An 11167-nucleotide genomic window follows, 5' to 3' on the forward strand; every position below is an offset into this window, starting at 1 on the left:
CAATCTGATGTAGATAGATACTTGTAACTAACTAAACTGTTCCCCAACTAATGGTGAATGCACATATACCTAGCATTCCAGGAGCCAGGCACTTACCTGTCACAGGTCACATATCCTTTTGGCTACAGAACTACAGTGGCTTTATATTTTTTGTTTGTTTGTTTTGTAGTACTGGGGATGGAACCCAAGGGTTCTTTACCACTGAGCTACATTCCTGTCCCTTTTCTAAATTTATTTTTATTTTAAGACAGAGTCTCATTAAGTTGCCCAGGCTGGCTTCAAACTTGTGATCCTTTTGCCTCAGCCATCCAAGGGATTACAGGTATGGGCCAAAGCACCCAGCTGAATTTATGTTATTAATATGCAGTATTAATATACTTAGAACTAGGTTACAAAAATACCATCTTGAGAGGAAATTAAACCCTATTCTCCTATAACCTAATGTTTTATGCACTGAACTACTTAGCAGGGGGTTTGCCATAATTGAAATTTCTTCCTCCTCCTGCTCAAGGTCAACTTTTCTACCTTTCTGGAGCGCTTGAAGTTTTCCCTTCCACTTCCCTCTATGATTTTGTTTCCTTAATTACTCTGTCTCTCCTTTTTACAAGTTTCTCATGACCTACAGGATTGAGCCTTTAAACTATAAATAAGATCTAGCCTATCTACTACACAATCTTCATCTCCTGCCCCTCCTGAGCTAGAACTTTAAGCAACCAGCCACACTGAACTGAGAACAGCTTATAGTCTCTGTTCCCAGCACTCCAGGGAGTCCTGCTTCTAAGTCTGTTTTATATCAAACTCTCTCCCAGCAATGTTCCATTCTTTGTTTTTCTTTCAATTAAATGTCACTTATCATTCAAGACTTGGTTTTGTAATCATCTCAAGAAGCTTCCCTGACCCCAAAACCCTAGGCTGACTTAGGCATCTTATCTCAGTCTCCCAATGGCACTGTTTTATCATTGCAAAGGACATAATGCATCGCAGTTACTCATTTTTCAGCCTGACTCTCACAAGCATCTAAGTTCCCAAAGAGCAGGGAGAGTCCCTTTTGTATCTCCAGTGCCTAACATATAATAAGTGCTCAAACTATGTTCTTCAAAGAATAAACAAGCTATCAAAACAAAGATACAAAAGAGAGTTTCTAACAATGGAGAAGTGTTCAGTGGAAAGCATGACCTTATGAAGGTAAACAGCTTGTCGATGTTAGCATTTAACACAGAGAAAAATACCTGTCAAAGATGCTGTATATTCTTGCACTTGAAGGGAATTGGATAAAATTACTTAAAGAATCCTTTCAAATATAAAATTTATGACATACAGTTTCCAATTACCTTGCTTTTCAAATGAAATGGATATATATATTTTGTTTTCAATCCCAGATAGTTTATAAAAATGTCTGATTACGAATGTAAGGAATATTAATGAAAATGTACTGCACTCAGGCTTGACTCAATCTAATAATTTCTTTGTGTACCGTTACCTCATTAAGAAAATGTCACTACTGAGCCAGCCAAAAATTGATACAAAAAAGTGTTTTTTTGTTACTTAAAAAACATTTTAACTGAGCAACAGTTAGCTATATATTTCTGGGGTACAATGTGATATTTTGCTACATTTATACACTGTGCAATGAGTAAGCCAAATTTTGTTCTTAATCATGTAAAAATTTCTGGTATTTTTAGGCATCCTTGTTGATAACTTTAGAAAGGAACATCAAAAACATTTCCTTAGCAAACTGGAGTCAGAACTGAATTACTATATGAAATTAAGGTTAAGCACATTTCTTTTTTTAATAAAAAGGTCTTACCTCAATTGCTTATGACTTACCAAGGTCAATCATGTTACACTCTAAGTGCTCTGCAGGCATTTTACTCATTTAAATTTCACAATCGCCTATGAGATGGGTGATTTGTAAAATCACCATTTCAAAAATAAGAACACTGAAGCCTCAAAGTTTAAAAAATTTGCTCCAGAGTTGCACTCTTAGGGATTCTACCTAAAACCCAATGTGGGGCATAGAACCACAAGAATATAAAAGAAAGAGTGGACAATTCTAGCTGGAGAACTAATATAAGATCTTATAGTGTAATATTTTGATTTGGGTTGAAAATAAATGTGCCAGCAGACTCCTATGTAGTGGGTACATATGTGGATTCACCCAATCAGATTTACATAATCTTAGAAAAATTAAACCTAACATCAAAGTGAGTGAGAATCAGGAAGGTTCCTGGAATAGTACAGGAAAGATGGTATATCTCCACTACATTTTTCCTGAATGGTAATTTCTTACCTTTACCACCATGTTTCTGATGTACCCAACACATCTTACCTTTTTCTTCATGGCTGTATTTGGTAGCACCCACCTGTAGATATAAACCAAAAAACAAGAGTTCCCATGATCCAATTGCCTTAGAAATTGAAATTAAAGAAATATAAATAAATGTGGAGGTGCAAAAGAACATGTTTAATACAACAGCTGAATACAGCTGTGTAGGGAATCTTAGTTGAGTAAAAGTCCTCATTTTCTTAAATTATAAAACTGGGTTCATGCTCCTGGTCCCTAACTACAAGCTCAGGAGACAGCTCCTAGAAGGCTATATTCAAGAATATAAATGAGGTATTAAAATCCAAGATTTGACTTTTCCTTATCTTAAAAAATTAATCAACAACATATTGAGGTGCTTTAAGTCAAAGGACATTTTCATGTTTAAATTTTATATATTTTTTAAATTCAACTTTCTATTTTAAAATTTGGAAGTATCCTTGGACCTTGGCAGTTCTTCCAAGCTGTATGACATTCATTAATATTAGGTACAAAATACACATAACGCAAGTCTCAAATTCAGGTACAAATCGGCACAGAAAACACTCTAAGGTCACTGGTCTCTGACTAGGAAATGCTAGTCCTTTTATCCCCCCACATGGTGAGATCTAATCTCCTTTACTGATAATTCAAAGCACCGTAGACCTGTCTCATTTACAACCACCACACACACCGTGAATATCAGCCCCATCCCAAAGGCTGTGTCTGCCCAGTTAGCACCAGTTACTTTTTCAGTTTATTATGTTGTCAAAAGTATGATATCAATCAACCATACTTGCAAACCGAAGCAATTTATCATGGGGGTGGGGGTGTTCTTAGCCACAATACTCTTCAGTTCAAACACCCTCCCTTCCAGGTTTGACACAATACCCTTCACCCACCCAAGCGAGCCTTCCGGTTCCCCTAGTGGAGGATCCATTCGCGGCCCCAGATTCTCTTTCTCCATCTTTTTCTCAGAGTCAGATTCTTCCATCGTGCAACAAGTCCTTTCCAGTCCCTTCTAAATCCGCAGTACTCTTTTTTTTTGCCTCGTTCACCCCCTCAGCTGCCTATTCTCATGGCCTGCGGCCCTCAGGCCTGCTCTATTCTGCCTCCGCCTTTGTCCACTGGGGGGCCGCTTTCCCCACCGTTACCTTTACCGCCCAGAACTTGGCCTCAAGGCACGGCCGCGCAGGCCAGCTCGAAAACCAAGTGATTCAGTGGTGCAAAGGAAGAGATGGAGGAAAAGAGGTAAACGGGGGAGTCGCCCCGATTTGGGGCCTCACACCGCAAGGTCTCGAAACCCAAAAGTGATTTCGCCCTCAAAAAGGTGGGGACCGCGAAGGCGGAGGTCGCAGAAAGAGCTGACCCGATGCCTTAGGCACTGTGCGGTGAACTCCTCAGCCGCCAGGTTGCTCCCGCGCTTGGCTGCCCGGTTTAGTCAGCCAGCGGCGGCGGCGGTAACGACCTAACCGCCCGCCCTTCAGGAGCCCAGGTACCTCACCGCAGCCACCCGACTGCAGGCCAGGATCACGTGGGCACCTGCCGTAAACCCGGAGCCTGCCACGTGACTGCCGAGGCCCAAGGGGAGGGTGGGCCGAGAAGAATACCATAGAGACTACTCCCGGAAAGCCAGAGTGTAGCTTGTCGCTATCACGTGGCATTAGCTCTACCTTCCGCACCACCAGCCCCGCCGGGCTCTGCGAGCCTGCAGGCTCTTTAAGAGTGGGCCGACCCGCTAACCCCGCCCTCAACACGCTGAGGAGAATTAAAAGCGAAGATTGCATTTCCATGCCTCCAGGCTAGCCATTTTTACTGCTGGTTACCCTTAAAGGGCTCTTGGCAGGGAAGGCCAAGCGTTTTTTGGCTTCCTGCCTTTTGTTGTTAGTCTCAGTAACCGAGCTTGCAATTAAGTGAATTAATAATATATCTGAAGTGCTTAAAACTGTGACGTTCTCATAGAGAGCTCTCAATAAGTTACTATTGCTGGGACCAGGGATTCATGTGGACTTTTAGTATTCACATTCTTCTCTCCACTTTAAAAAAAATGTTTTGGCAATTTTTTTGATTAACATGTAATATTTGTACATATTTATGGGGTACTGTGGGAAATACGTTCTCATCTGCTATAGTAAGAAGTTAATAAAGCCTAAAATTGATGACTGGTATGCATGTGCATACATTGGATATGGAGATTTCTAGGAAGCACACCTCCAAAGAATTCAAAAGCCATGTCTCTGGAGAGCAGGGCAGGGAATAGATAGGTTAGCGAATTCCTTCTTTCCCTCTTAAGACCTTCTGTACAATATATTAATCATATATAAATGTTACATACGTTTATATATGATGTATTACCCTGTGAGTATATTACTTAGATAAGAAAATGAAGGAAGAGAAACAGCACGCAAAAATTTGCTCCCATATTTCCCACTAAAGGTCCTATACGATTCCTTGTCCCCAAAACTGGCATGCCACAAGAAAAAAATATTTTTTTCTGAGAACCCCTTTCTTAGCCTTGTCACTTGCTAATCTGTTGTCTCCTTCCACCAGCTATCTCGCACACATTCCTACTCTAGCTTTTCCTGCCTGGTGAAAGAGCTTGTATACAAAACCATGATGTCACTTTAGATTCACTGCCCACCATGCAAGTCATTCAGAGCAAGTCATTTTTAGTTGGATTTCTACAATGTTTATACACCTCCCTAGTCTTACTTCTGCTGTCATAAACTCTAGCCTGAATCACTGAAACAGTCTCCTAATTGGTTTTCCTACAGTGGCAACTCTAAATGGATTGGAGGTGGGTGAAATAATTTTTATCAAGTCATCTCACACACCCCCAACATATAAAGAATACGTGCTTACTTTGTAAAATCAGCTTTCAAATGTCTTTCAACCCCCTACAACTCCCAGGTTTCACCAGCTAAATTGCTCCTTTAAACTACTGTTTATAGAAATTTAATGTCTTCCTACTAATACTGTTTTCCAATTCCTCCTCTCCCAAACCATCCATTCTTTCTACTGGCTGCTTGAGTGATTTTTTTGAAGTTCCACCAAGTGAAGGCTATTTCTCTGCTTTAAAACTCTTGTGTAACTTAGGAAAAAAGTGTGTCAACACAGGGAACTTCAAGATCCAGTTTATAGCAACTTTACCAGCTGCATTTCTCCACCACCTCCACCTCCCATAAGCTTCATAAGGAATTGCTAATATTTTCTCAATGTACCAAGAGGCAAGAAAAAAAGAAGAGGAAGAGGATGTATGAAGTAAAAAAGGGAGAGAAGTGGTGAGATAAAAAGAGGTAAGGAAGAGAGGGAAAAGGAGAAGAGGATGGAGGAGAAATAGGGATTAGAGAAAGGGAGTGGAAAAAGCTTTTGGAATGAAATACATTAAGGGTTGATCCCAAAGAATGGTGAATAAGTCTATTGGTATAATGTATTCCTGTATTGTCTAGCTGTTAAGATACTGGTTTCCACCTAGGTGCCTTTGACTGTTTAATTCTTACACTTTCATTAAGGAACTTTTCATTAATAGGAGACGAAGTTCACTTTTTATTATTGTCAATTTTTAAAATTTTTCTTAGATTATTTTCAGAAAGTGTTGATTAAATTCTTTACAAACTTTTTCAACAAGCACTTACGGAACGACCATTCATTGCTAGGAACTTTGATGGATGATAGGGATACAAACATCACTCTATTTAGAACCCAATACCTGTCAAGTGTTTTGGTCTTAACACCACAGCTCTACTCTGTGCACACACAGATACACACACATACAAACACATCAGCCTTCTCTTTGTCCAAACCCCAATATGGAATTTTTTTCAGCCATTCATCTCAGGTAGAAAAAGTACTAAGACCTTTAACAAAGATTCCACAAAATCTCAGTTTCCATATAATCTCTAAATTCAATCTAGTTACTTTTATCTTTAAACCCACTCTTAGGTCTCCAGTATTCAAATTGCCATTCATAAGTTGCCTACCATTTTTCTTCTCCACCCTACTCTTCTTCCTTTTCTGTAGTTCCCTATTACTTCCCAGAGTCTCACAATTTCATTCCTACACCCTACTGGCAGCTTTTCCCTCCATATTCCCATCCCTTGGCTTGGAATATAATAAAATGTTTCTCAGGTTAGACTTAAAGCTTTGATGAATGAAGACCTGGTGGAGGAATTTTTGGTTTCCAGTTCCACATGTAAAGAACTTTAAACTCACCTCTTCATGCTAACAGTAAGTTAAAAGCTGAACGAGCAGAAAATCAACAATTCTTAGATTCTTCAGAGAAGGAAAGGCACAGGACAAAAAAGCTGCCTGGCCCCAAATGGGAGAGTCACATAAGCAGATATAAAGAATGAGAGATTTTCGGAGTAGAAGCCCGCACCTTTAGTGGAAAAAAATAGACAACATTTAATGGAAAAAATGGATGATATAAACAGGGATATGAAGTTCTAAAAAGAATTTAAACCACACACAGTGGCATATGTCTGTAATCAAAGCAGCTCGGGGCAGGGCTGAGACAGGAGGATCTCCAGCTCAAAACCAGCCTCAGCAAAAAGGCAAGGTGCTAAACAACTCAGTGAGACCCTGTCTCTAAATAAAATACAAAAGAGGGCCCTGGGTTCAATCCCCAGCTCAAAAAAAAAAAAAAAATACAAAAGAGGGCTGGGAATGTGGCTCAGTGGTTGAGTGTCCCTGAGTTCAATCCCTAGTACCCCCCACCAAAAAAAGAATTTAAAAGGCTATAGATCAAAAACAATAAGATAGCTGGGTGCACTGGTACAGAACTATAATCCCAGTGACTCAGGAGGCTGAAGCAAGAAGATTGCTAGTTCAAAGCCAGGCTCAGCAAATTAGTGAAACCCTAAGCAACTTAGTGAGACCCTCTCTCAAAATAAGAAATATCAGCCCTTTTTATTTTATTTTGAGGCAGGTTCTCGCTAAATTGCTTGGGGCCTCACTAAATTGCTGAGGCTGGCTTTGAATTTGTGATCCTCTTGCATCAATTTCCCTAACCACTGGACAAGAAATAAATAAAAGTAACAAATTTGGTATGTACCACTCCAACTTTATTTATTTATTTACTTATTTACTTTATTTATTTATTGCATTGTTGGGAATCAAACCCAGGGCCTCACACATTAGGAAAGCACTCTACCACAGACCCCAAACCCTCTTAGTAATCACTTTAAATGTCGATGGTCTAAATAAAAGAGATTAGCAGAGAAGATTTTAAAAAACAGATCCAACTACTTATTACAATAAACTCACTTTAAATACAAAGATATATGGATTAATAGTAAAGGAGTAGGGGAAGATTTGTCATGCAAGCACTAATCAAAATGATGTGGATTTGCTATATTAATTTCAGCAGTGTAGATTTTTAGAGTAAGGAAATATATCAGGGATAAAGAGAAAAATTACATAATGATAAAAGGATCAGTCCTCAAAGATGACATTAAAATCTTTTATGTCTCAATCTAAGAATAGAGTGTCAAAATATCTGGCATAAAAAATTGATAACACTGCAAAAAGAAATAGACAAACCTATTATAGGTGAGACATTAATACATCTCCATCATGAATGAGACAGACATCATTACCCTATGTACATGTATGATTACATGAATGGTATGAATCTACATTGTGTACAATAGAAACGAAATGATGTACTCCATTTGTGTACAATGAATCAAACTGCAGTTTGTAAAAAATTAAAAGCTAAATAAAAAAATAATAATAATAAAAAAATAAAAATTAAAAAAAATAAATGGAGAGATTCAACAAGTACTGAAATTCCTAGCAAGAGCAATTAGGCAAAACACACACATACACACACACACACACACACACACACACACACACACAAAACATAACAGGTCTCCAAACTGTAATGGAAGAAGTAAAATTTGGTTTCCAGATGACATGATTTTTTTATGTAAGAATACACAAAAGATTCCATGAAGAAAAAAACTTAGAATTAATAAATTCAGAAATATTGAAAGACACAAAATTGGCATTTAAAAATCAGTTCCATACCCTAAGATTTCATCTCACTCCAATTAGAATGAGTATTATCAAGAACACAAACAATAATAGGTTTTGGCATGGATGTGGGGAAAAAGGCACACTTGTACATTGCTGGTGGAGTTGCAAATTGGTGCAGCCATTCTGGAAAGCAGTACGGAGATTCCTCAGAAAACTTGGAATGGACTCACATTTTGACCCAGTTATCCCACTCCTCGGTTTATACCCAAAGGACTTAAAATCAGCTTACTAGAGTGATGCAGCCACATTAATATTTATAGTAGCTCAATTCACAATAGCTAGACTGTGGAACTGACCTATATGCCCTTCAATAGATGAACGGGTAAAGAAACTGTTGTATATATACATAATGGAATATTAGCCATAAAGAAGAATGAAATTATGGCATTTGCAAGTAAATGGATGAAGTTGGAGAATATTATGCTAAGTGAAATAGGCCAATCCCAAAAAACCAGGCTGAATGTTTTCTCTGATAAGTGGATACTGATACATAACAGGGGGACAGGGTAAGAGAAGAATAGAGGAATGTTGGATTGTATAGAGGGAAATTAGGGGAGGGGAGGGAGCAGGAGAAGGAAAGATGGTGAAATTACTCTATGTACATGTGTGATAACACAAATGGTGTGACTCTACATCATGTACAACCAGAGAAATGAAAAGTTGTACACAAATGGAGTACAAATGAATCAAAATGCATTCTGTAGTCATGTATAACTAAAGAGAACAAACAGTAAAAAATAAATAAAAATAAAAATCAGTTCTATTTTATATACTAAGAATGAATTTTCCAAAAATGAAATTATGAAAATAATTCCATGTATAACTAATTAGAACAAATAAAAAGTTAAAAAAGAAAATAATCCCAGTTACAGTAGCATTAAAAAAAATAAAATACTAAGGACTACATTTAACAAAGGAAATGACGACTGGTACACTGAAAATTGTAAAATGCTGGTGAAAGAAATTAGCAGACACCAACAAATGGAAAGATATCAGGGTTTCAAAGATTGAAAGAATTATTACTGATCCAGTCTATGAACTACCCAAGATAATGTGCAAATTTAAGGCAATCCCTGTCAAGTCTGAATGATTTATGTTTTCCTTTCTATCAAAGTTAATCCTGTAATGCAACCCGAAAATATTTACTCTAAATTTCACATATGTAATGGAGGCATCTTAAGTCAGGAAACCATGTGGTCAGAGCGGAACCATTTTAAATTTCCCAAACAGTTATTCAATCACAACTGTAGCACTTTTCCATGCCCTATCCAATTTTAAATTAGCTAATCGTATAGATCATACCCCTGAACTCTTCCTATCAGTGCAAGGGGCAGTGCTTCATTATGGATAAAAGCAGGCAGACTGGGTGCCTAGTGTACTTGCTCACCAGATTCCCTCTGGGGACACACCATTCTTCAGAAAAATAAATGTTTTTGCCTTGCCAACCCATTTCTGAGCACATTTAGTTTCTTGCAGCAACTTGGCAGTTCTTAAAAAAATCCAAGTGGCATTTTATGGAAATAGAAAAAAATGCCAAAATTTTTATGGAACCACAAATACTCACACAAAATAATTTTAAGCAAAGAGAATGAACCTAGAGACTTCACACCTCCTGATTTGAAATATAATGCAAAGCTACAGTACTCAAAACTACATGGTAGTTGCATAAAAAGAGACATATTGACCAATGAAACAGAATAGAGAGTCCAGAAATAAATTTATGCATATATGATCAACTTATCTTCACCAAGAGTACCAAGAATACACTTCAGAGAGAAATAGTCTCTTCAGTAAATGGTATTGGGTGGACTGAATATCCACATACAAAAGAAGGAAATTGGATCATTATCTCAACATACACAAACTTCATCTGAAAATGGATTAAAGACTTAATTGGAAAATTTGAAACCATGAAACTCCTAGAAGAAAACTTTAAGTCAGCTTTTCATCACTGTGACAAAACACCTGAAAAATAACAACTTAAAGGAGGAAACATTTGTTTTGGCTCTTGGTTCCAGAGGTTTCAGTCAATGGTTACCTGGCTTCATTGCTCTTGACCCAAATAAGGCAGAACATCATGGCAGGGAGCATGTAGTGGAACAATGTGTCTTTACCTCATTATGGACAGGAAATAAAAAGAGAGAGAAAGCCCAGGACTCAAAATAAAGTATACCCTTCAAAGGCATTCCCCAGTGACATACCGTTCCAAGCACCATAAGGTATGGAACAAGCATTTAATACATGAGCTTTTGGGGACATTTCAGATTCAATTATAATACAAACACATGGAAAAAACTTCTCAACACTGATTGATTATGACTATTGGGATATGTCAGCAAAGAGCACAGAAAACAAAACTAAAAGTAGAGAAGTGGGTTTACATAAAACTAAAAAGTTTCTGCATAGCACAGAGACAAACAACAATATGAAAAGGCAGCTAACATAATGGTAGAGAATATTTGCAAATCATGTCTAATAAAATATGGATATTAACTCAATGTTATAACTAAATAGCAAAACAAATAAAAACCAATTTTAAAATTGCAAAGTACTTGAATAGATATTCTCCAAAGACAACATGCTAATGGACAACAGGTATGTTAAAAGGTGCCTGCCATCACTAGTCACTAGAGACATGCAAATCAAAACCACAATGAGGTATTACTATACCTCTTAAAATGGCCGTCATCATAAAAAAAAAAAAAAAGAGATAACTGTTAGCAAGGATGTGGAGAAAATGGAAATCTGTACATCATTGATGGGAATGGAAATTGATGCTGCCTTTATAGAAAACAGTATGTATGTCCCCACCCAAAATTAAAA

General features: G+C 37.6%; 1 protein-coding gene across 4 annotated transcripts in view; it reads right to left on the reverse strand.

Annotated features, from left to right (window-relative positions):
* RRAGB (Ras related GTP binding B) overlaps nucleotides 1–3866 on the reverse strand; it is a 57202-nt gene extending 53336 nt beyond the window's left edge. For 2 of the 4 annotated variants that reach the window (XM_079124134.1, XM_079124133.1), the window contains exons 1-2: nucleotides 3205–3865; nucleotides 2330–2363 (exon numbers count right to left, since the gene is read on the reverse strand). In XM_079124134.1, coding sequence (XP_078980260.1) covers nucleotides 2330–2363; nucleotides 3205–3296 — 126 coding nt within the window. In that variant the 5' untranslated portion in view covers nucleotides 3297–3865. Of the gene's footprint in view, nucleotides 1–2329; nucleotides 2364–3204 lie in introns of all 4 variants that reach the window. The other 2 variants (XM_079124136.1, XM_079124135.1) reach the window with 2 other exon arrangements.
* Nucleotides 3867–11167: the final 7301 nt, after the last annotated feature.

The sequence above is a fragment of the Sciurus vulgaris genome (assembly GCF_902686455.1).
Source record: "Sciurus vulgaris genome assembly, chromosome: X".
Lineage (NCBI taxonomy): Eukaryota > Metazoa > Chordata > Mammalia > Rodentia > Sciuridae > Sciurus > Sciurus vulgaris.